This window comes from Stegostoma tigrinum, chromosome 4 (assembly GCF_030684315.1).
Source record: "Stegostoma tigrinum isolate sSteTig4 chromosome 4, sSteTig4.hap1, whole genome shotgun sequence".
NCBI classification, from domain to species: Eukaryota; Metazoa; Chordata; class Chondrichthyes; order Orectolobiformes; family Stegostomatidae; genus Stegostoma; species Stegostoma tigrinum.
Genome location: NC_081357.1, coordinates 111114466 through 111140801, shown reverse-complemented (window position 1 = coordinate 111140801; position 26336 = coordinate 111114466). Strand labels below are relative to the sequence as shown.

Below are 26336 nucleotides of genomic sequence, written 5' to 3'. Positions count from 1 at the left end.
CTCTAATTTTAAGACTGTGCCCATGGGTTCTAGCCTCCCCACCTAATGGAAACAACTTCTTAGCGTCTACCCCTTCTAAACCATACATTATCTTGTAAGTTTCTATTATATCTCCCCTCGACCTTCTAAACTCTAACGAATACAATCCCAGGATCCTTAGCCGTTCATCATACGTTAAACCTACCATTCCAGGGATCATCTGTGTGAATCTCCGCTGGATACGCTCCAGGGCTAGTATGTCCTTCCTGAGGTGTGGGGCCCAAAATTGGACACAGTAAGTGTTAGTGGGAGATTCAGCACCAGTGTTGTCATTAAATATGAAGGGGTGATTGTTGGATTATTTGTTTCCAAGATGGTCATTGCCAAGCACTTCTGTGGTGCAAATGTCATTTGCCACTTGGAGGCATAGAGTTATAGAGTAATACAGCATGGAAACAGGCCCTTTGGCCCAAACAGGTCCATGCTGGCCATGGTGCCCACTCACCTAGTTCCAATTGCCTGCATTTGGTCCATATCCCTCTAAACCCTTCCCATCCATGTACCTACCAAATGTTTTTTCAAATGTTGCTATTGTACCTGCCTCAACCACTTTCTCCGGCAGCCCATTCCATATATGTTGTACTCTGTGCGTGAAGAATTTCCCTCTCAGGCCTTCTTAAAACTTGCCCCTCTCACTTTAATCCTATGCGCTGTAGTCTTCGACTCCCCATCCCTGGGGAAAAAAGACTAAATGCATTCATCCTACCAATGCTCCTCATGATTTTATATGCTGCATTCTCCTACATTCCAAGAAATAAAGTCCTATCTTGGCCAACCTCTCCCTATAACTCGGGCCTTCTAGCCCTAACAAGTTCATTGTAAATCTATGTTGCACATTTTCCAGTTTAAATATGCCTTTCCTATAAAAGGGTGACCAAAACTGTACACAATACTCCGTGTGTGGCCTCACCAACGACTTATACAACTGTAACATAACAACCCAGCTCCTATACTCAATGCCTCAACTGATGAAGGCTAGCATGCTAAATACCTTCTTTACCATCCTGTCTACCTGTGATGCTGCTTTCAATGAACAATGTACTTGTACTCCTAGGTCTCTCTGACCCACAACACTCCACTGGACCTTACCATTTACAGTATAAGTCCTACCTTGGTTTGCCTTTGCAAATTGCAATACCTCACACTTACCTGTATTGAATAGCATTTGCTAGTCCGCAGCCCACTCCCCCATCTGATCAAGATCCCTTTGTAATTTTTGATTAACTTCCCCACTGTCTACAATACCTCCTAATTTTGTATCACTCGCAAACTTACTAATCATGTCTTGTACATTCACACCCAGATCATTTATCTAATTAACAAATAACAAATGCTCCAGCACCAACCCCTGTGGCACATCACTAGTCAAGGTCTCCAGTCCAAGAAACAACCTCAAACTATCACTTGCCCCCACACCTCCTCCCTCATCCCCATCCCGGGCCCCAAGATGACCTTCCATATCAAGCAGATGTTCACCTGCACATCTGTCAATGTGGTATATTGTATCCATTGCACCCGGTGTGGCTCCCTCTACATTGTGGAAACCAAGCGGAGGCTTGGGGACTGCTCTGCAGAACACCTCCACTCAGTTCGCAACAAACAACTGCACCTCCCAGTCGTGAACCATTTCAACTCCCCCTCCCATTCGTCAGACGACATGCCCATCATGGGCCTCCTGCAGTGCCACAATGATGCCAGCCAAAGGTTGCAAGAACAGCAACTCATATTCCGCTTGGGAACCCTGCAGCCCAATTGTATCAATGTGGACTTCAGAAGCTTCAAAATCTCCCCTTCCCCCACTGCATCCCAAAACCAGCCCAGTTCTTCCCCTCTCCCCACTGCATCAAAAAACCAGCCCAGCCTGTCTATGCCTCCCTAACCTGTTCTTCCTCTCACCCACCCCTTCCTCCCACCTCAAGCCGCACCTCCATTCCCTACCTACCACCTCATCCCGCCTCCTTGACCTGTCCATCTTCCCTACTGATCTATCCCCTCCCCACCTCCTCACCTATACTCTCCTCTCTACCTATCTTCTTTTCTCTCCATCTTCGGTCCACCTCCCCCTCTCTCCCTATTTATTCCAGTTCCCTCTCCCCACCCCTCTCTCTGATGAAGCGTCTAGGCCCAAAACGTCAGTTTTTGTGCTCCTCAGATGCTGCTTGGCCTGCTGTGTTCATCCAGCTCCACACTTTGTTATCTTAATCTGTCACACTTTCCTTCCTACCATTGAGCCAATTTTGAATCCAATTAGCCAGCTCTCCCTGGATCCCAAGCGACCTCACCTTAATGACTAGTCTGCCATGAGGGACCTTGTCAAAGACCTTACTAAAGTCCATTTAGATAACATCCACTGCCCTACCTTCATCTAACCTCTTGGTTACCTCTTTGAACAATTCTGTAAGATTTGTCAGACATGACTTCCCACAGACAGATCCATGTTGACTATCCCTAATCAGACCTTGATTATCCAAATATTGGTTGATCTTTTCCCTCAGTATCCTCTCGAATAACTTGTCTATCACTGATGTCAGGCTCACTGGCCTGTAATTCCCTGGCTTGTCGTTGCTACGTATCTTAAACAATGGAACAACACTAGCCACCCTCCAGTCTCCCAGATCTTCACCAGTTGCTAAAAATGAAGCAAAAATCCCTTCAAGGGCCTCTGCAGTTTCTTCCCTCGCCTCCCACGATGTCTGAGGATGAACTTGATAAGGCCCAGGGGATTCACCCACCTTAATGCACATAAAGGCTGCAAAAACCTCTCTGGTAATATGTATGTGATCCAAAACGTCCCCACTTGTGTCCCTTATTTCCTTAGCATCTATGATTCTCTTGTCAGTAAATACTGAGGAGAAGTATTCATTAAAGATCTCCCCCATCTCCTGTGGCTCCACGCATAAATGATCATGCTGATCTTTAAGGGGTCCTATTCTCTCCCTAGTCACCCTTTTACTCTCAATATAGCTATTGAGCCTCTAGGTATTACCTTTAATTTACCCATCATGGGCAGAAACACCTGCAACAGGTAGATTGGTGCGAATGAGGTCAAGTAGGTTGTTGTCACATCACCTGCTGCCGATACTGTAGCAACTGTGTCTTTTATCACCTAGCCAGTTCTGTTAGGGTGGTGCTATCAGGTCATCCTTAGTGATGAACATTGAAGTCCCCAATCCAGAGTGTGTTCTGTGTCTTTGTCATTGTGTGCGTCTGCCAAGTAGCGTTCAACATGGTAGACAACTAGTATTTCATTTGGTGAGGAAGGAGGGTGTGGTAGAAACTAATTAGCAGGAAGTTTCCAGGTTCATGTTTGGCCTGATGCCATGAGACTTCATGAGTCCAGAGTAGATATTCAGGATTCCCAGGCCAACTCCTTCCCAACTGTTTATCGTTCTTTTCTATGTCAGGTGGGTCTGTTCTGTTGGTTGGATAAGACATACCTGGGATGATGGTGGTGTTCCTAAGACATTGTCAGTAAAATAAGATTCCATCTGAATGCTATATCGGTAATGCTTGACTACTTTGTGGGATACCTCTCCCAATTTTGGCATAAAACATGCAGATTGCTATAAACTTTGGAGGGCTGACAGGGTTGTGTATTGTTATCATTTCTGGTGCTTTGGTTGACATTGGGCGGTTCCTCTTGTTTAATACCTTTAATTATGCTTTGTAACTATGAAATCAACCAGCATTTAAGAATCACATTGCTGTGGATCTGGAAGTGAGGCCAGACAAGGTAAGATGTCGGATCTCCTTCCCTAAATGACTCAGTAGATTTTTACAACAGCCAGCAATTGGTTTTGTGGTTGCCATCGACCAACCTTTAATTCCAGTTTTATAATTGAATTTGTATCTCATAATTTGCCATACTGACTTTCAAACTCATGCCCTCTTGGATTTCTGGATTGCTAATCTCCAGAACCACTGGATCTTAAACTGTTGTGAACAGCTGAGGATGTGTGAATTGGCTGCACTGTGTTCAATCTCCTCCAATGTATGCCACAAACATAAATGATATTTTAAACATGTGGCAAAAACACTCTCTAATTTAAAATATTGTTAATTAATTTCTACCAGATCAGGAAGGAGTTAATCATAAGACTTTTTTTTAACCAATGAGCTAAGGAGTAATTTTATTAACTGCTAGCACTGGACAAATAAATAAGGTGTGGCTTCAGTATACATGTACAGGTACAGTGTTTAAAAAAAGGATTGTGACCAGTACAATAGGAAACTGAAAGGAATACAGTGTAAAGCTGTTGGAGTGTCTGTGAGGCATAAGGTTTCAGCATGAAATTGTGGTGTTCAGTTCGTTTCCTGTATTATCAGTGGCAAATGAATATTGCATAAATCCTTTTACATTCTGGGTGTCCTGATGCTTCCCTTTAACCTGTGAGATAACTGGGCAATTTGCGTTCTTAAGAGGCATGGAAAGAGTTTTTTTTCAGCTAGTTTGAATTGTGCACTCACTCAAACACCTACCTTTTCTTTTTGGCCACAAGCAGATCCAGAGTCAGTGGTGTTAAATTCAGTAGATGGAATTTGGAAATCAGTAATTCATATTTTATCACTACTGTGACAAAACTGATGTAATTTCACAGACTCTCAGAATTGTTGCAGTGTGGAAGGAGGCCAATCAGACTAGCATAAACAGTCAGATCACAGGTGTCACTCTGTTGCTTTCTTCTTGTCACCATGCATATTATTCCTCGGCAGATAACAGTCTAATCAATTGAACCTGCCTTCACCACACTCCCAGACAGTGCATTTCCAGAGCTTAACTATGAGCTGTGTAAAAACATTTTTCCTCAGTTTGTTTTTGCTTCATTTGGCAGTTACTTAAAATTTGTGACGTTTGTTCTTGATCATTTCATGAGTTGGAACAGTTTCTCCCTAATCACTTTCTAATTTTATTTGTAAGGTCTAATGTGTAATTCATTTTCAAACAGTTGTTTAAAGCGTCTTAGCCAGTGCAGGGCACTGCAATTAGTTGGGAAGAATCAGAGTTCTCTTTGCAGTAACTCTTGCTACAGTCTGTGTATAAGTGGATTGTTAACATTTGACAGCAACACTCTGTCCTTACAATCAAACGGACTGCCAGCATTTCCAAACCAGATTCTCAGATATCAAAAAGAAATGGGTATATTGGAACTGTATCCCGGCATGAGACACCTTCTTCAGGACAGCAAAGCTGATGGAAAATATTTGCCTTGGTGAGAAGTGTCCTCCTCAACATTTGGCAAACTAGCAAATGTTCAGGAAGTCTGAGCAGATCCCTATTGCATTGAAGTGCATATCGTTATAAACCAATTCTTATTCTAGGCTTCTCAAATATAGTCAACACAGTATGGAGCTGGAGGAGCACAGCAGGTCAGGCAGCATCAGATCTGATAAAAGGTCCCAACCCAAAACATCGACTTTATGATGCTGCCTGACCTGCTGCGTTCCTCCACCTCCGTACTGTGTTGACTCTGACTCCAGCATCTGCAGTCCTTGTTATTTCTCATAAATATAATTGTGATAAAAGGTTAGAAAATTCCCAGTCAAGCAGTATATTCTGTCATCCATATTTGAAAATTCTTCTACACTTTTCGTATTTATCCATTGACAGATGCTTGTTTAAAAGAATTCTGCAGCAAGGCTGTTTTTGTAAGTGGTCATGAGATATCCTTGAGATTTTTATAATTGGCTCCTTACTGTTTCAATGGTTATGGTACAGAGATTTTTTAATAAATAATAAGCATGTTTCATTTTCACAAAACATGACGTTTTGCTGTATCAGAAATGAACTTTTTACACATTTTCTTCTCATATAGTCAAGTTTATTGCATTGAAAATGCCCATGGCCAATTGGTACGAGACCTTGACTTCAATCCCAACAAACAATACTACTTAGCAAGCTGTGGGGATGACTGTAAAGTGAAGTTTTGGGACACCAGAAATGTCCATGAACCAGTCAAGACTTTGGAAGAACATTCCCATTGGTAAGTGTATTTTCACTTCACTTGATCAAAACTGCAATTCACTCATTTCTTTCTGCTCTTTCCTGTCATTTTTCAGTCTACCCATCAAGAGCCGAGTTTAAAAGTTACAAATGGCAAGAGGCAGTTTTTTTCCCTCATTTTTGCATTAGAAACATGTAAGTGTGATCTGTGACGTAAATTATAATTTGGGTGCATGGCTAGAAGCCCAGGACTGATGCTAAGACTTTTAGGTACACTTTGTTGTTGGTTAAAACTTAATTTACTGGATTGTTGAGACTCTGATCTAAAATGAGAATACAAGCCTTAGTTATGTCCTGTTTGTCCAATGGTGTACCAAACTATCAGTTGTTTGATGTTTAGCAACCTGTGGTATTGTTTTCTATTTTGGGTCCAAATGTACAATATAAGCAAATACAATACATGTGTCTGACTACTTAGAGAGTCACATGAACACAAAATAGTAAGTTAAAAGCAAAGAACTGCAGGTGCTGTAGATCTGAAATAAAAGCAAAGTGCTAAAGAAATTCAGCAGATCTGGCAGCATTTGTGGATAAAGAAACAGTTAAAATTTTGAACTTATGTTCCAAAGAGATGCCGTACTGGACTCGAAGAGTCATTTGTTTGTGAAAAGAAAAATTGAACAAATTTCTGTCATTTTCTTCATGACTAAAATGGATTTTGTTCTCGGTGTATTGAAATACACAGTCTTGGTGTATTCTGATTTGTGCTGAATTTAGTGATAGATTTGCTACATTGAACTCAGAATCTGAGCTAACAGCACAATAGTGAGCCTGAGTTTTCATTTATAATTGCAATCTTTATAACATTTATGGAATGCGTATCTAAATGTGTGCTCATCCTCACATATTATATGATGATATTAGATAATAAGGTTTGACTAGAGCATTTGAATTAATTCTTGGGTATCTTTACAGACAAATAAAAAGCTAATGTGAACAATCTGATTTAGTTGAAACATCATGGGTTTAACAAAATCTAATTGCATTTTTAAAATTTTCTATAATGCATAAAAAATGTCGGAACATGCACTACGGGGTGACTCCATCATCTAATGCTCTCCACAGAGAATACATTTGTAGAGAGAGATTCACAGGGCTGCAGCTCACCATTTTCTATCTATTAATTCCCGAGATGCAATCAATGCGAGCATCAATCCCTGCAGGGATCACTGGCTTGCAGGATTACTCCATACATATACCATTTGATATAGCTTGAGTATTTAATATCAAGCTCACATTGATAAAAAGTTGTAAGAACTTTTTAGGAGTCTACTCAACATATTGTATTTTTAATTTTCATTTGAATATATGTTAAAATTCATCAGCACTTAATCATTGAAACCTTTTTTTGTGCTAAATAGTAAACTAAATTAGCTAATATTTCGCCACCTGTTTTAAGATCCATGTTGCGGTGTTTCTTGCAATATATTGTCAGCTGGCAGGCCAGGAAAAGACCCACTTCTCAACTGTAACACTTCTAGTAACCTTCATTCACACGTGGTGAGTGAGTTGCTGATTTCAGTGCCTGCCTACCCTGCCAAATATGCAGGTGAGCTCAAAGATGTCTGGGAACTTGCTGGTCTGGGCCAGAAAGAGATCCAGAAGTATAATGTAAAATCCAGCCCAATGAATCTTCTTGGGCAGGTAAAGTGGTTGGGGGTGGAAGTTGGGGAGGGCAGAGAAAGTTAATGGAACCTCATAGCACAGCCTGGTGATACATTGAAGGTGTTATCCTTGGCAGAAAAAGGGACAATAATGTATAATTATCTCTCTGAAATTGTGTCTGCACAATTAGTCTTTGGACTGACTTCTAATCACCCACTCGGTGAATTCTCTGTCATGGTTCCTTTTTTCAGAGATGGTAAATCTGCCTTTCTTTAACATAAATAATTACGATCAATAAGGCAGACGCCAAAGCAGATTTGCACCTCTTGAAGAGAAACTTCATTACTCGCCTGGTCCAGGTTATAGTATTATGGTATGTTTAGCCCGCAAAATAAAAATTAGAAACATCGCCACCCTCTTCAGCCTTCAATTTGTCTAGGTGCCCCACAATCCAGGCTTAAAGCCCATCAGACCCCTGCCCAAACCTCTCACTTCAGGCATAAAGCCCATTATTAGCAGTGCCCCCCGGCTGCCCCCACCCCTCCATGAATACAATATAAAGCCAATCAGTCTACCCACCACCAACTCACCAGGCATAAAGCCTGTCAGTAACCCTCTGGCTGCTCCCAGCTCGCCAGGCATAAAGCCCATCAGTAACCCTGTTGGAAACCCAAAACGCCAAGCATAAAGCCCATCCACAACAGTGCCCAGTTCGTCAGGCATAAAGGCAGTCATCAGCACCAGCCCCTCTGTGGCATAAAGCCCATTCATCAATATGATAGAATTTTAATTCTGTCATTGATTGGAAATATAGTTTTTGCGTGGCAGGCATAAAACCAGAATGTTTAATCTTGGTTCACCAAGATATTCCCAAATAAACATCCATACAATTTTTAAATTACCAGAGCTAATAGGCGTAAAGCCCTAAGGAGCAACCCAACTGCATTTTTTGTTAAAACTACAAAGCTCCCAGAGACCAGTAAAAACCCCCAAGTAACCATCCAAGAATAAATTCTAACAATCCGTCATCCAATCAACAAGCAAACAAAGACTCATAACAATTAATGAAGTCCACACAGGCACTTAGCTGTCACAAGGTGAACGTTACTTGGAGCCACATCTCCCAAATACACACTTGCAAGTAGTGGCAGGGGTGGCATGGTGGCTCAGTGGTTAGCACTGCAGCCTCACAGCACGAGGGACCCGGGTTCGATTCCAGCCTCGGGTGACTGTCTGTGCGGAGTTTGCACATTCTCCCCATGTCTGCATGGGTTTCCTCCGGGTGCTCTGGTTTCATCCCACAGTCCAAAGATGTGCAGGCTAGGTGGATCGGCCATGCCAAATTGCCCATAGTGTTCCGGGGTGTGTGGGTTATAGGAGGATGGGTCTGGTGGGATGCTTAAAGGGGCAGTGTGGACTTGTTGTGCCGAAGGGCCTGTTTCCACACTGTAGGGAATCTAATCTAACATTGGAAAATATTCAACCAAAATCAAAAACTAGTTGAAAACAAGTAATTCTCTTAACTATGTTTCGTTGTGAGAAATGCACATATTAATCGTACAATTGGGGCAGAAATAGTTGTGAACACATTTAAGAGAGAGAGAAAGACACAAAAAGAAAGAAAGGCATTTGGAGTTCTTTCCTTCATTCTGGCTTCTTTTCTAAAACAAAAGCATGCTTGAAAGGAATCAAAGTATTTTTGAGGGAAACAAGTGGGAAGGAGTTTAGGGAGAGTTCAAACACTAATTTAGGGTGGCTGTCTAAAGGTACCACCCTTATGCAGAGTTAGGGGAGAGATTTGTGGATGGACATTAAAGTTGATTAGATTAGATTAGGGTTAGATTCCCTACAGTGTGGAAACAGGCCCAACAAGTCCACACCGTCCCTTGGAGCATCCCACCCAGACCCATCCCCCTATCACCCACACACCCCTGACCACTGCGGGCAATTTAGCATGGCCAATCCACCTAGCCTGCACATCTTTGGACTGTGGGAGGAAACCGGAGCACCCGGAGGAAACCCACGCAGACATGGGGAGAATGTGCAAACTCCGCACAGATAGTTACCTGAGGCTGGAATCGAACCTGGGTCCCTGGTGCTGTGAGGCTGCAGTGCTAACCACTGAGCCACCGTGCCGCCCCGGTGTTGTTGGAAAAACAGCAAGCAGTATACAAGATAATTGATATTGTGGGTACTTCAAAGAGAAAGCATGAAAGGCCATAACAGGAATGTCGTTGGAAAGGGCACATGAGGGGAATATGGGTAGAGCCATAAGTGTTTGGAGGAAAGGATGAGAAGGGTTGACGGTCCCATTTTCTCTTATTGCATCACTTCAGATGAAAGCTGCAAGCATTTGTGACATCCTTCCCTGCCATTTAAAGCCATCTATCTCACCTAAAGGGCAGGAGAGGTGGTACATTAAAGATAAAGGTACAAGGAAACATCAGTGCATTGAAGTTGTACAGAATAAAATAAGAGATTTGGATTCAAAAATGGAAGGATGGAAAGAGAATCAGCCAAAGAATTTAGGCCTCAGCTTCGACCATGCTCTTTGGTTATGTTCTTGTCCCATAGCAAATCAATCATTTGTATATAATTGTGTAAACAACTGGAAGAAAATAATTGAGAATGAGAATCATTTGGGAAAGGGCAGAAGAACAAAGTCACTTGCATAAGATATAATTGCAATTCTATTAATACTTTGAAATTCCACCTGAGGGGACGTAAAACTTCATTGTGTCTGTCTTTTGATATATTACTTCAATAAACTTGCTGCTTTGGAGTAATGGGTGAATGGTTGTCACGTTTAGGTTGGAATAAGACTTAGAAAAACATTAGAAACTACACATGGGTTCCCAGTGACAGATGAGCGATGAAATGGGAGATCTTCTGGTACTGAAAAGTAAATTAAAATTAATAATGCAAAATATGAACAAAAATATTTTTCTTTTTAAATAGCTGCCTTGCAAATTCTTTCAGGGTTTGTGAGAAGGTAATTTTTTTCTGATGGTTACAGTGGACAATTAAGCAACAATGTTAAAATATTGCATACAAATGGACATAATATTTTCTGATGATATGACATCATATAAGCAGAAATGTTGAGTCTACTGGGTGATAAATGATTAATAGTATGATAAATTTTGAATTGTGTCCCTAATTCAGAGTATGTTAAATTCCAAACTGGAAGCTAGCTCCTTCAGACATCCTCTTTTGGGTGCCCCAGGTGTAAATTTGACAACAAATAGACTAATGGCTACATTGAAAGACATTTTTTGAAACTTGCTTCAGTGTGGGGACCACAGCAAGCCAGCTAACATTTGGAGGAAAGGAGAAGTCAGGTATTACCCTTCTTCAAGACTGGAGGAAAGGAACAATCAGTGTTTCAGGTATTACCCTTCTTCAAGACTGGAGGAAAGCAACAGTCAATGTCACTGAAGAAGGGTAATACCTGAAACATTGACTGCTCCTTTCCTCCAGATGCTGCCTGGCTTGCCATGTACTTCCACCCGCCTGTTTGTCTACCTTGGATTCCAGCACCTGCAGGGTTTTTTTTGTCTCTAACTTGATATGGGGACCGGTGAGCTGGAGTGCTACCCCTGACCTCCAACAGTCCTGCAATTGCTATCAGCATGGCTCCTGCCTGTCTCAGCCTTCCAGAGCCTGCAAGCAAGCTGGGAGCCTGGGCTGGCTAATATTATGAAGGGCCAACTCACAAGAATGATGGTAATAAAACACTCAGCTCAGTTTGGAGTAAATCTGTTCAGGCATGCTAAGCACAAACTAATTATTTGCTATAGTAACTGACTTTGATCAAAATAATAATTGATATGTTGTGAGGGAACAGTACAAACAAGGACCCAGACAGTTCTGAAACTATCTTTCTTTTGTTTATCAGCATTCAGTGACAGAATTTTGTTTATTTTGTACATATAGGTTGAATGTTTTATTATTTTTGGATACAGGGTATGGAGTGTCCGATACAATCATTCACATGATCAATTGCTGTTGACTGCCAGCAGTGACAGCAGAGTCATCCTGTCCAACATGGTTTCCATTTCATCTGAACCCTTTGGCCATCTGGTGGATGATGATGATTTAAGTGACCATGAAGACAATCATAATGAAGACAAGTACGTAACCAGTCACAGTCTTATAATGTTACAAACACATCAGCACATACCAGCATGAGAAACTGTAGCCCTGTTAACAGATTGCTTCACGTCAGTGTCTAATATTATACGCTAACCTAGTGGCCATTGGACAGGACTGGAAACCCAGAGGAGATCTTTCTCCTTTCCCAGTTTCATATTATCAGGTTGATTGTTAATGCACTCAAGGCATCAAGAGGTTGGGTAATCAATGATGATAAATTTATAAAGAACAAGATCAGTATTAGCACTGTTTTTGTTCCAATTTGTACAGCAACACTGTGATTGTACCCGAACCACACAGACACATAGAAGATAAGAGCAGGAGTATATTTGGTCCTTCAAGCCTCCTCCATCATTCATCACGATCAGCGCTGATTGTCCAACTCAATAGCCTAATCCTGTTTTGTCCCCATAACCTTCAATTCCATTTGCCCCTGGTGCTATATCTAGCTGCCTCTTGAATATATTCAATGTTTTGGCATCAGCTACGTCCTGTGTAATGAATTCCACAGGCTCATCACTCTTTGCGTGAAGAAATGTCTCCTCATCTCCATCCTAAATGGTGTACCCTGAATCCTCATACTGTGACCTCTGGTTCTGGGCACACCCACCATTGGAAACATTCTACATCTACCCTGTCTAGTCCTGTTAGAATTTTATAAATCTGTGTGAGATTCCGGCTCATTCGTCTGATCTCCAGCGAAAACAATCCTAACCCAATCAATCTCTCCTCATAGGTCAGCCCCACTATCCCTGGAATCAACCTAGTAAACCTTTGCTGCACTCCCTCAAGAGCAAGAGCATCCTTCCTCAGAAAAGGAGACCAAAACTTCTCATAATATTCTAGGTGTGGCCTCACCAAGGCCCTGTATAACTGTAACAACACAGATCCTGTACTCGAAACCTTTTGCATTGAAGGCTAACATACCATTTGCCTTTATTACCACCTGCTGCACTTGCATGCTTACCTTCTTCAACTGGTGCACAAGGACACCCAGGTCCTGCAGCAGACTCCCATCTCCCAATTTACAGCCATCCAGGTAGTAATCTGCGTTCTTGTTTTTGCTTCCGATGTGAATAACCTCATACTTATCCAAATTATACTGCATCTGCCATTGATTTGCCCTGTCACCCACTCTGTCCAGATCATGCTGAAGGACCTCCGCATCCTCATCACAGTTTATCATCCCACCCAACTCGGTATCATCTGCAAACTTGGAGATGTTACATTTTGTTCCCTTATCCAAATTATTAATATATATTGTGAATAGCTGTGGCCCCAGCACCGATCCCTGTGGCATCCCACTAGTTACTGCCTGCCAATTTGAAAAGGACCCATTAATTTCTACTCTTTGTTTCCTCTCTGCCGGCCAGTTTCCTATTTATCTGGGTACACTTCCCCCAATGCCATGCGCTTTAATCTTGTGCAATAATCTCTTACGTGGGTCTTTGTCAATTGCTTTCTGGAAGTCCAAATATATCACATTGACTGGCTCCCCCTTGTCACCTCTACTAGTTACATCTTCACAGAATTCCAACAGATTTATCAAACATAATTTCCCTTCAGAAATCCATACTGTCTGTCTGATCCTGCCACTACTTTCTAAATGCTCCACTGTAAAATCGTTGATCCCCACTACAGATGTTAGCCTTACTAGTCTATAATTCCCTGTTTTCTCTCTCCCTCTCTTTTTGAACATTAGCTACTCTACAATCTGCAGGTACTGCTCCAGAGTCTGTAGAATCCTGGAAGATGACCGCCAATGCATCCACTATTGCTAGAGCCACTTCCTTAAGTACTTTAGGGGTACTGCCATAGTTCAAGAATGCAGCTCACCATCACCATCTGGAAGGCAATTAGGAATGGTCAATTAATGCTGACCTAGATGGTGACACCCACCCTGTGAAATAATTTTTAAGAAGTATAATTTGAAACTCTAGCATCCAACTTCAAATATCTAAGAATTGGTTTAAAATGTTTGTGTCCACAGATCTCCAGTAGACCTGTTCAAAGTCTTTGGGGGACAAAATGTCCTTAAGTCTGTCACTTTAGTATCAAAATCAAAAGGATATATTACTAAATCTAAATGGCATGCCAGTTTTCTCTTTGGTTCAATTACAACTCATTTCTATCAGAGCTTGGGGAGAATGTAGTTTTAGAAACAGTTAAGCAACTGTAATAGGCTCTACCCTCAATACATAGCCTAGCTAGTGACAAGTTCAAAATGGAAAATTGGAGATGTAGCCCTATGGCTGTGTCTCCACTTATCACAATCACAGCAGGCCTATGAACTATGAAACTATAAAATTGGTAAGCTCAATTTTAGCTTTTTTGAGTATTCCAATTTAGAAATAACCATGTGCAACACTTCAGACTTAAATAAGATAATGGTTGATTGATTCCACAACTATTGTTGAAAATTGGTAAGCTTTATAAAAGTGAGTTATTAGCTAAAATGCAAAGATTAAAGGTAGATATGGATAAAAGATATTTATAAAGATAAAAGTAAGTTTGGTCTGTTATTACTTTCTTGAAGATGAGTTGAAGGGGTTGAAAACTTGAAGTCATAATTCAATGACTATGATGACTACTGTAGTTGAATAGTTGGAAGCTGTTTGTACTTGTATACAGGGTATGGAGTATCTGATATAGTCATTCACACGATCAATTCATGTTGACTGCTTGCAGTGGCAGGAGAGTTACCCTTGCCATGATTTCGATTTCATCAGAGCCCTTTGGCCATCTGGTGAATGATGATGATTTAAGTGACCATGAGAACGATCGTAATGAAGACAAGTCTGTAACTGGTCATGGTCTTAAAATTGTATAAACACACCAGTAGTTAGAGTAGGAATATGTAAGGGCAAGAAATGTTTTTGTTCCAGAAGTTAAACGGTTTTGGCAAATTGCCTGAACTTTTTGAAGTACAATTGTAGTTGATAACTGAAAATCCCTCTTGTTTTCCTTTGGCTGAGAAATATCACTTTCAGAGTTCTCACTGATGGTTTCTGATTAAACAGTGTCTAGTAACCTGATTTATATGGATCCATCTTAAGCTGGCTGCAATGTTAACTTTGACCTTCCTTTCTGAACCAGTGCTGGTTCCCTTTGATGTCCTTCTAATCTTTGATTTTGTTTTCTCAAAGCTTTGGATTTCTGCACCTTTAAAAGAATACAGAGGGTTCTGCGATAATGCGATAGTTGTATTCCTGCATAACATTGTGTTATAGAAAATCATGCTATAGAAATAACGTGGCCTTTTGGGAAAATGGAGTTGAGCAGACCACCAAAAAAATCACTCAAAATCGCTCAAAAATCACTCAAAATTTTAACACAAAGGATAGCGCAGTTTGAATAAATATTTAATTTGCATCTAATAACGAATTAAATGTAAATTTAGCACCTTATCTTGATAAAATGTCAAGATAACTTGATGAAGGAGGAGGTTTTGAGGTTGCTCTGTTGTTAATGCAAGGGCTGAGGGGTATCAACATCATCATCATTATCATTGTCATCATCATGACCTTCAGGCACAGCTGTGGTTTCACGGTAAGGGTGAAAAATAGTTAATCCAGAAGTGGGTGGCTGTGGTTCAATGTCTTCTGACTGTGCTACTTCTGGACTGGCTTGCAAAAGATATCCGGTTTTGCTGCTTTGCCCTTTTTCTTCTTTGATGAAGAAGCTGTTCATAGCCAAAGAAGACCCTATTCCACAAACTGTTACCCTGCTGTTTCCTGCATTGTAATCGTTGTCCTCTAAAAGCTGCAACTGCTTCTGAATTTCCCTCAGGATAGAAGACAAAACAGATGTGGAAAGCTCTTGTGGTGCTGTATCCTGGACTTCATCTCCTGCTTCCACTTGCCCCTCAGCGACAAGTTGTTGTAGATCAACTGTAGAGAGATCTTCACAGTGGGACTCAAGTAGCTCTGCAACATCCTCACTCTCCACTTCTTCAAATCCAACTTGCTTTGCTAGATCAACACATTGTTCTTTGATTCTTGGGAGCTCCTCTGATGGATCTAAGGTTTGAAAATCTTGAAAAAGCCTGGGAGAAGCTTCCACCAAACTGCATGCAAGCAGTCCTTACTGATATCATCCCAGGCCTCCACGATAATGTCAATTGCATTCTTGATGTTAAATCTCTGCCAAAATTGAAGAATACTGAACAAAGCCTGCAAAACGATCATGTGATGTCGATGCATACCCCTTCACGCACCAGTGGAATCACGTTATAGCCAACACAAGTTCGTGTTTTATAAATAGTAATTTCCCCAATTTGTCAGTCATGTTATAGCCAATTTGCTTTGCCGGAACACACGTTATAGCAGAAACACCTATAACACATTTAACACGTTAGTCTGTTTGCCTTTGTGGCTGAAGTGAATCAACAGGTATAGTCATGAGATGCCCGGAAGCCACTTTGCAGGACTCTGTATCCATTTCTAAGACAGATTAGCCTTCTGTACAAAATATATAACAGTTTAATTCCAGAGTCATGGCAACATTGTTTTGGTCACGAGGCTTCATACAAGGAGTGGAGCAACATAAATTACTCCCAATGAACAAACTCCTAAAATGGAATGATTCTTACTTCAATTTTGGCCTGTAAAGTAACTTTGAATAATTATTGTTCTTGTTAAATATTGCAATAAATAGAACTCTGATGCTCTATTGCATCATATTTACGAATTTATTATTGGATAAGTGGGACTCAGAGTCATTGATATGTACTGCACAGAACCAGACCGTTTGGTCCAACTCATCCACACCAATCACATATCCTAAATTAATCTAGTCCCATTTGCCAGCAGTTGGACCATATTCCTCTGAACCCTTCCTATTCACAAAGCCATACAGGTGCCTTTTAAATGTAGTAATTGTACCTGCCTCCATCACTTCCTATTGCAGCTCATTCCATACAAACACCAAGCTAAATGTGATAAAGTCGTCCCCCTTTGGGCCCTTATAAATCTTTCCCTTCCCACCAGAAGCCTATACTTTCTAGTTTTGGACTCCCCTACTCTGGGGAAAAGACCTTGACTATTCATCCTAGCCATGCCCCTCCTGCTTTTATAAACTACTTCATTGTATTGAACACTGTTCTCTCATGTTATGTTGAACTTCAACTTAACTGCTTCTGTCTGGTTCTGTCAGAAGAATGTTAAATGAGTTGAGATGGTCTCAACCCAGTTCTTAATAGATGCGAGTACGTGGCACAAACTATAAACATTTTATGGAAAAAATTCCCACCACTGACAAAATCAGTTTTACTCATGATATTCTGAGCACAGCAGCATCCAAACAAGAGAATTCAGCATGACGATTAATCTAAACAAGCCCATTTCACTACTGTTCCTAACTAATGAATATGATATTACACTGATGGGAGGACCAGAAAACATTTTAAATGACTGAATATATGGTGGAAACAGGCATATCCAATATCACAAACAGTTAGTTGTATCCCACTCTTGGACAGTGTTTTTTAGTATTGATTCAGAAATGTCGCCGGTATTAGATGAACATTGATTTTCATATGTTTAACAGATAAAAGGTGTCAACATATGTAATGAATTAAGAATTTGAGGTTTCTATGAACCAATTATTGATGACTCAATCTATGTATATTTAATTACTATTAAGTGAGTAGGTTTTTTTCATTCATGGGATGTGGGCATCACTGACTAAACCTGCCATCCCTACTGCCTTCCCTAATTGCCCAGAGGGTGATTAAGAATCAACCACAGATCTAGAATCACATCTAGGCTGACCAGGTAAGGATGACAGATTTCTTTCCCTGAAGGACATGATATAATTGAAAAAATTTAATTATAGATGAGAGAATTGTGAGTAGAATTTTTTTGCTCGTGGTAAATAATTAGGTATGCAGATTATAGAGGATGACATCTGTGGTTACTGCTAAAAACCATCTTTAAATGAGACAACTTCAACCAAAATTTAACTGAATTGGGTAGCATTTAACAGTAATATTTTAAATTAATTACAATTGATTTTAGTCTTCGAAAGAAAGGCATGAATTAGTCATAAAATGTAACTTGTTTAGCAATTTGCAATGATTTATATTGAATAATGTCTGAGTCTTTTAAAAGACATGAAACTAGTTTATTGTGTTTAACATTGTTACTGAAATGACTTTCCAATATTGGTATTTTGTTTCTAATTATTTGAAGCAGCTTTCTGTATCACAACTTGAAAGTATACTTTACAGATAGTTTAGAACATTAAAAAGTACTTTATGAACTGTAACTAAATATATCAAAAAGATAAAAAGAACTTCCATTTAAACAATATCATAAAGTGTGAGGCTGGATGAACACAGCATGCCCAGCAGCATCTCAGGAGCACAAAAGCTGATGTTTCGGGCCTAGACCCTTCATCAGAGAGGGGGATGGGGTGAGGGTTCTGGAATAAATAGGGAGAGAGGGGGAGGCGGACCGAAGATGGAGAGAAAAGAAGATAGGTGGAGAGGAGAGTATAGGTGGGGAGGTAGGGAGGGGATAGGTCAGTCCAGGGAAGACGGACAGGTCAAGGAGGTGGGATGAGGTTAGTAGGTAGGAGATGGAGGTGCGGCTTGGGGTGGGAGGAAGGGATGGGTGAGAGGAAGAACAGGTTAGGGAGGCAGAGACAGGCTTTACTGGTTTTGGAATGCAGTGGGTGGAGGGGAAGAGCTGGGCTGGTTGTGTGGTGCAGTGGGGGGAGGGGACGAACTGGGCTGGTTTTGGGATGCGGTGGGGGAATGGGAGATTTTGAAACTGGTGAAGTCCACATTGATACCATTGGGCTGCAGGGTTCCCAAGCGGAATATGAGTTGCTGTTCCTGCAACCTTCGGGTGGCATCATTGTGGAACTACCGGAGGCCCATGATGGACATGTCATCTAAAGAATGGGAGGGGGAGTGGAAATGGTTTGCGACTGGCTTCCTCCGCCTCCGCCGCATCTGCTCCCACGATGAGGCATTCCACTCCCGCACATCCCAGATGTCCAAGTTCTTCAAGGACCGCAACTTTCCCCCCACAGTGGTCGAGAACGCCCTTGACCGCGTCTCCCGCATTTCCGGCAACACATACGTCACACCCCGCCCCCGCCACAACCGCCCAAAGAGGATCCCCCTCGTTCTCACACACCACCCCACCAACCTCCGGATACAACGCATCATCCTCCGACACTTCCGCCATCTACAATCCCACCCCACCACCCAAGACATTTTTCCATCCCCACCCCTGTCTGCTTTCCGGAGAGACCACTCTCTCTGTGACTCCCTTGTTCGCTCCACACTGCCCTCCAACCCCACCACACCCGGCACCTTCCCCTGCAACCGCAGGAAGTGCTACACTTGCCCCCACACCTCCTCCCTCACCCCTATCCCAGGCCCCAAGATGACATTCCACATTAAGCAGAGGTTCACCTGCACATCTGCCAATGTGGTATACTGCATCCACTGTACCCGGTGTGGACTCCTCCACATTGGGGAAACCAAGCGGAGGTTTGGGGACCGCTTTGCAGAACACCTCTGCTCGGTTCGCAATAAACAACTGCACCTCCCAGTCGCAAACCATTTCCACTCCCCCTCCCATTCTTTAGATGACATGTCCATCACGGGCCTCCTGCAGTGCCACAATGATGCCACCCGAAGGTTGCAGGAACAGCAACTCATATTCCGCTTGGGAACCCTGCAGCCCAATGGTATCAATGTGGACTTCACCAGCTCCAAAATCTCCCCTTCTCCCACCGCATCCCAAAACCAGCCCAGTTCGTCCCCTTCCCCCCCACTGCACCACACAACCAGCCCAGCTCTTCCCCTCCACCCACTGCATCCCAAAAGCAGTCCAACCTGTCTCTGCCTCCCTAATCTGTTGTTCCTCTCACCGATCCCTTCCTCCCACCCCAAGCCGCACCTCCATCTCCGACCTACTAACCTCATCCCACCTCCTTGACCTGTCCGTCTTCCCTGGACTGACCTATCCCCTCCCTACCTCCCCACCTATACTCTCCTCTCCACCTATCTTCTTTTCTCTCCATCTTCGTTCCGCCTCCCCCTCTCTCCCTATTTATTCCAGAACCCTCACCCCATCCCCCTCTCTGATGAAGGGTCTAGGCCCGAAACGTCAGCTTTTGTGCTCCTGAGATGCTGCTGGGCCTGCTGTGCTCATCCAGCCTCACATTTTATTATCTTGGATTCTCCAGCATCTGCAGTTCCCATTATCACTGATTCCATTTAAACAGCCTCTTTTCACGTCCACGGAGTGTCCCAGAGCACATATGTTGAACATGTGCTCAGCGTTATGAGCGAGGTTTGGCAATCTCATTTCAGCAGTGAAGGAAAACGTAGAAACATAGAAAATAGGAGGAGTGGAACATTTGGCCCTTCAAGACTGTGTGACCATTCAATTTGATCATGACTAATCATCAGACTTGGTTCCCAGATCCTCATCTTCTCCCCATACCCTTTCATCTCTTTAACTCTCAGGACAATATCTAAACACTTGAAAATATTCACTATATTAGCCTCAAACACTTTCTCTGGAGGAGAATTCCACAGGTGCAAAGCTCTGTAGGTGAAGAAATTTCTCCTCATCTCAATTTTAAATGGCCTTCTCTGTATAGCTGTATCCCGTTTCTGAATTTTCCGGTCATTGGGAACATCCTTCCTTATTTACTCTGACAAGTCCTTTTAGAATTTGATAGGTTTCTCATTCTTCTCAACTCTAGTGAATACAATCCCGAGTGACTCAATTTTTCCTCAGAGCATCATTCCTGCCATACCAAAAATAAATTTGGTAAACCTTCTCTGTACAGCCTCCAAAGCAGAATATTTTTCCTCTGATAAAGAGAACAAAAGTGCACACAGCACTCCGGGTGTGGTTTTGTCAAGGCCCCATACAGTTGCAGCAAGAAATCCCTGCTCCTGTACTTGAATCCTCTCGTCATCAAGGCCAACATATCATTTTTCTTCTTCACTGCTTGCTGCACTTGCATGTGATCTTTTGTACAAGGACACCCAGGTCTCATAGCGTCTTCCCCTTTTTGAATCTATTGCCATTCACATAATAATCTGTCTTGCTGATTTTGCTACCAAAGTGGATAACCTCCCATTTATCCATATTATAATTCAACTGCCATGTATTTGCTCATTCAATCAATTCGTCCAAATCACTCTGAAGTATCTTTGCATCATTCTCACAGTTCACCCTGCCAGCCGGGCTTGCAGGTTTGGAAGTACGACATTTTGTTCAGTCGTGTAAATCAATATGTATTGTGAATGGCTGTGTCCCAAGCACTGATCCCTGTGGTACCCAACTAGTCACTGGCTGCCAATTAGAAAATTCATTCTTCATTTTAGTTTTCTGTCTGCCAACCGGTTCTTTATCCTTGTCAGTACACTACCGCCAATCCCATATGCTTTAATTTTATATGCTAGTCTCTTACGTGGGAACGACTAGATCATACATTTTATGCTGATTGTGGGACAAATATTGGTGAAGACATTGATAGTTTGCCAGCTTTTGAATAGTAGCAGTTGCCTAAGCAGGAAGACTAGGCCTTGGTATAATGCCTGATCTGAAAATCATTATGACACTCAATCAGTACTGCACTGAAATATCACCATGTGCTATGGGCTCAGTTTCTGGATTGAAACTTGAAATTTACCCTAATGACTCAGACCCAATGCTGAAATCCTTGCTGGCGTAAAAGGGAAGAATTTGTTTATTTCTAATGTGTCTTTGAATGAATCTGCCTTGATTTTATTTCTGAAATATTAGAGATACGTTTATAGATCATATTAAAATAGTTTTACAGTTATTTTGCCCTTTGTAAAAAATCCACACGTTCGAAAAACTTAAATTAATTGGCACCAATTTTTTATTCTCGAGTGAAGACCTACAAATAAAATATTCTGATGCAATCAAAGACATTAAAGAGTTACTGAGAATGCTGGATCTTACTATCCATGGAAAGGACCACTGATCAATGGTGCCCTTACAGTAAAAGAAAACAGCGCTTCAGATCTGATTTGTGGTAAAAAAAAAAGTAGTAAGACCAGTAATTATTTTGCTTTTAAACCAGAAATTAATGAATAACTTTCTACAGGACACTAATAGGACCCTGGCAGGTGGAGGAGAGAAGAAAGGGAAGAAAGGTGGTAAAGGTGTTACATGTGCCTACTGAAACCAAAATTAGGTTCTAGAGTACACAACATGAGAGTCTGAGTTCAGTTGTGGCATTCAACAGAGAAGTTAGTTATCAGAGAGAAAAATTGCAGTGTTATGGGGTAATGGCCAGGAATTGAGACTAGGTGGGAGAGAATTTGATTTTGAGGGAGCAGCCCTTTATACAATGGGCTTTCCTGCCTCAACCATTCTAGATTCTATGATAAAAGGAAATTTTTAACTCCGTCCATAAAATAACAAACTGTAAGGTTGTCGTGCGGTGTTTGGGAAAAGGTAGTAATCTAGAAAAGGTTAGTAATCTAGAAAGCTGCATTAATAATCCAGAATCATGATTTAAAATTCTACCACATCAACTGGAAAATTTAAATTTTGTTCACTAAATGAAGCTGGAAATTTGGGATAACAAGGATTGTATTAAAATAATGACGACCATGTAACTTCTGAAAGTATGGTAAAAACCCATCTGGTTCATGCTGTTTTGGAGAAGAAAGTTGGCATCCTTGCCTAATCTGGTTTTTATTTATATGCAGTTGTACAGCAATGTTTTGTTGACTCTTAACATTGCAGGCAATAATTGCTGTCTTTATCAGTGATGACCATGACCCGTAATTGAATGAAACAAAATTACCTCCCAAAGTGATGTTTCCTCCACTCTTGATAGTGACATGCTATTTCAGGATTATGTCATGCCGAATAGCAATTTGTATGAGTTACAGAAAGCATGGCAGTGCATGTATTGAGCTAAAACTGTGTCATTTTGGCTGGACAAATTAGATACTTGTTTGAGATGAGAAGAGAGACCAGATGCTCAATAAAAACCATAAAAACGGGAAAACATCATCGAGAAACTTTGTTTGCTGTGTGTGAATGCATAGAGGAACATTTGACTTATGTATCTAAATATTTTTATCCTGTGATTAACCAAAAGTCCTCAACTATGGAGCTGCAACTAAAGAAAAGATATTGTATCTGGCAGCTACCTAGGCAGATGAAGCTGTGTGGTGAAGTAGGTTGGCCTGAATTAATATGTTGTTTGGTGTCTGCCTTTTTACAGCCCTACAATTCAGCAGGGCACTAACTTGATCTTAAACTAAATAAATGTACAACAGCATTCAGATTCTGTCAGGATAAAATAAAAAAAGCACAGAGAACATTCCTTCACGACTGCTTTGCTCACAGAATAATACTTACATGAATGACAACGAATACCAAACAACAGATTGCATTGGTTTAAATATACAAAGTGACGAGTCTGAGATAATAGCATTCTGGGTTTTATGTACCATTCTAGAACATGACTGCACAAATCAAGGATAATTTCTAAAGTAGAATTGGGGGAAAATGGTCTTTCAGATGAGACAGTAAACCAACGCCTAGTGCTTTCTTGGGCAGATTGGAAAGCTCCCTGTGTACGATTTTGAAGACGAGCAGAAGAGTTACCCCAATGTTCAGCCCAATATTTATTTATTTATTCTTCAAGCAACATTATACAAAAAAAACACATATCTGGTCATTATCACAAAAAGTAAAGCCAGATACAATAGATATTGGACACCTGAAAGCCCAAGGTACTGGAGAAACTCAGCAGATCTGGCAGTATCAGTGGACAAGGACACTCAGGTGCTGAGAGACAGAGAGCTGACAAGTTTGAGTCCAGTCATATTGGACTCAACATTAACTTTGTTTCTCTTTCCACAGATGCTGTGAGTTCTCTCAGGTTTCTCCAGCATTTTGTTTTCATTTCTGGTCTTTATCACATTGTTATTTGTGGGACCCTGCTGTGCGTAAACTAGATTCCATGTTTTCCTGCATTATAACATGGACTGTATTTCAAAAATACTTCATTGGCAGTGGGCATCAGTGGCTAGACCAGTATATATTGCCCCTCCTTTATCAAGCACTGCTGTAAGAATAGCCACAGCTTCCCTAGTCACTCCACATATCTGAAGTTTGGCACAAGAATTAAAACAATCTGGTAAATCTGCTCTGCATATTCCTCAGACTTTGATATGCTTTTTAAATTGTGTGGCTAGAATTGAAAGGAGGGACCTAACCAGAAATTTAAATTCAAAACATAACTTCTTTGCTTTTGTACTCAATGCCTCTTTTAATCAAATGCAAGCAGCCTGTATATTTAATAACCGGCTGAAATTGTCCTGACACCTTCACAGATTTCAATATAGAAACTTCAATGTCTCTGTTCCTGCACCTCCATCAAAATTTTATGTGGTCTGTTTGGTGGTTTTTCAAAATGTATTGCTTCATAATTTTCTGCATGTTTTTGTTTTGTCATCTTTCTGCTTATTTCACCAGTCTAAACATTCCTGAAATCTGTTAAAATTTTTATGCTCTACTACTTTTCCCAGTTTCATATCATCTGCAATCTTTCAATCATTCACTGTTACCTTGGTCCATGTATTGCTCAAAAGGAACAGGGAACCGATACTGACCTCTGACACCTGGGGATGCACCGCTCTGTTATTTTACTCTAGCTTGAAAACATACTGTTGTCCCTAAGACAGCCTAAGAAGATTAGATGAATTATATAAAATGATGGTGAAATTAGGAGAAAGATTTGAGGAACTTGCGTGATAAAGGTACCTTGCACTTATTGGACAGAACGAACTACTAGTTTCCCTTTTAACTGCTGTAGGAAAGTAGGGTCAAAATCATTTGGAAGTTTACAGTGGATAATGGTTGGCACAAGTGTGGCCAAAAATTACAACAACCATAATTGACAATTGTGGCTAAGGACCTACCTTATGCAAGATTTTTAACATGATATAGGCACATAAATAAATAAGAACATGGTCATTAAAGTACTTGTACAAATGACATTTGTAACATACGGAGGCAGTGATGACAGATGTTGTGCCTATGGTTCTTGATTGATACTAAGATCACAAAAAAATTGCAGAATTTGTGCTGTATTCCAAGGAGAAAAATGAATGTTTGATTGTACCCTGCTAAAATTGATTGCACTTGTGTAGCTTAGATTATGTGTTATACTATGTTGTGCTATATTCCGAGCTTGAAGGGACTTTCCCATTAGATTGTATTTCTAAGATGTATAGGAAACAGCTAATAATGACTAAAATAATTTGGCTTTTTTTTCTTCATAGGAAAGAACCACTACAGGACAGTATAATAGCAACATATGAAGAGCATGAAGATAGTGTCTATGCTGTTGAATGGTCCTCTGCTGATCCATGGTTATTTGCATCTTTAAGTTATGATGGAAGACTGGTGATAAACCGGGTACCACGAGCATTAAAATACAGTATTTTGTTGTAATTTTGCAGCAAAGAGGCCCTTTTGGGCCAGGGTGGGGGGCGTTGATCATCCTGATTTGCTTGGGGCAGGGCAGAGCCCTTGATACATGATAGACCTAGAAGTCTGGGTTTCTCTGTATGTTGTGAAATGTTAACACAACAGCATATACCTTTTCTGATGTTGACTTGTTCCACGCTTAGAAGTCAGGCCTGGCTTCCTATTGAGCAGATTGCTTGCTGGAGAAATTCAAATGGGCCAGGTGGATCCAGTCCATGATCCTGGAATGAGTAGGGGAGGAGGGTCTGATTCATGACCCTTAGGGAAAGATCCAACCAAGACCACAGGATTGCTAGCTTAGGTGGGTATTGGAGAAAGGATTCCTGTGAAGGTACTTGTCTTTTCCCTGAGATTATTCTTCCTTTGCTGCTACTGCTGCCACTGCCAGTCCTGCTCAGGTTGGCAACAGTTAAACTTGCAAAGTAGAATAGATACAGAGATTCCTACCTCAATGTCTACAAGATGCCGCTCCACCTCCTGGGAGTGGGTTGATTGCCTGCCATTTGATCCCTGGTTGCCCAACCATTGTTTTGTTTCAGCATAACTTAAAAGTTGATGGGTAGGAACCAACTTCCCAACACATTTGTTTTTTTTTTGTCTGTTTAATTCCTCATCTGTGATCAATCCAACTAGTTCACTAATGTTGAAATTTCCCCACTATTTTCTTGATTTTAATTTACTTTTGTACAATTTCTGTTATATGAAACTCCGAATAAAAATTGGCATTGTGACATAATTCGTCTTCAAGCGTATGCAACAATTGTCTTAGAAAATGTGCTCCAAAGATTTCTGTGATATCAGTAATTTCACCTATTTATAAAAATTTGAATTTTTCTGGTTCGTGTTCAGCATCTTTTACAAACCATGCAAACTTTGTGCTTTCATGGGCTTTACACAACATATTTAATCTCCTCGTAAATGGTCTGGCAGGTTTCTGTCGATCCCCAGAATTGCTCAGGGTATAGTCAGTTGATGTTTCAGGTGCCACTCATAGTACCATTTTTCCATGAACTGGC

At 41.1% G+C, this 26336-nt stretch overlaps 1 protein-coding gene across 2 annotated transcripts in view; it reads left to right on the top strand.

Annotated features, from left to right (window-relative positions):
- Positions 1–26056, top strand: part of eipr1 (EARP complex and GARP complex interacting protein 1) — an 87191-nt gene extending 61135 nt beyond the window's left edge. The window contains exons 7-9 of one of the 2 annotated variants that reach the window (XM_048531885.2): positions 5853–6020; positions 11611–11778; positions 25113–26056. In XM_048531885.2, the coding sequence (XP_048387842.1) occupies positions 5853–6020; positions 11611–11778; positions 25113–25284 (508 nt within the window). In that variant the 3' untranslated portion in view covers positions 25285–26056. The remainder of the gene's footprint in view (positions 1–5852; positions 6021–11610; positions 11779–25112) is intronic. The other variant, XM_048531886.2, reaches the window with a different exon arrangement.
- Positions 26057–26336: the final 280 nt, after the last annotated feature.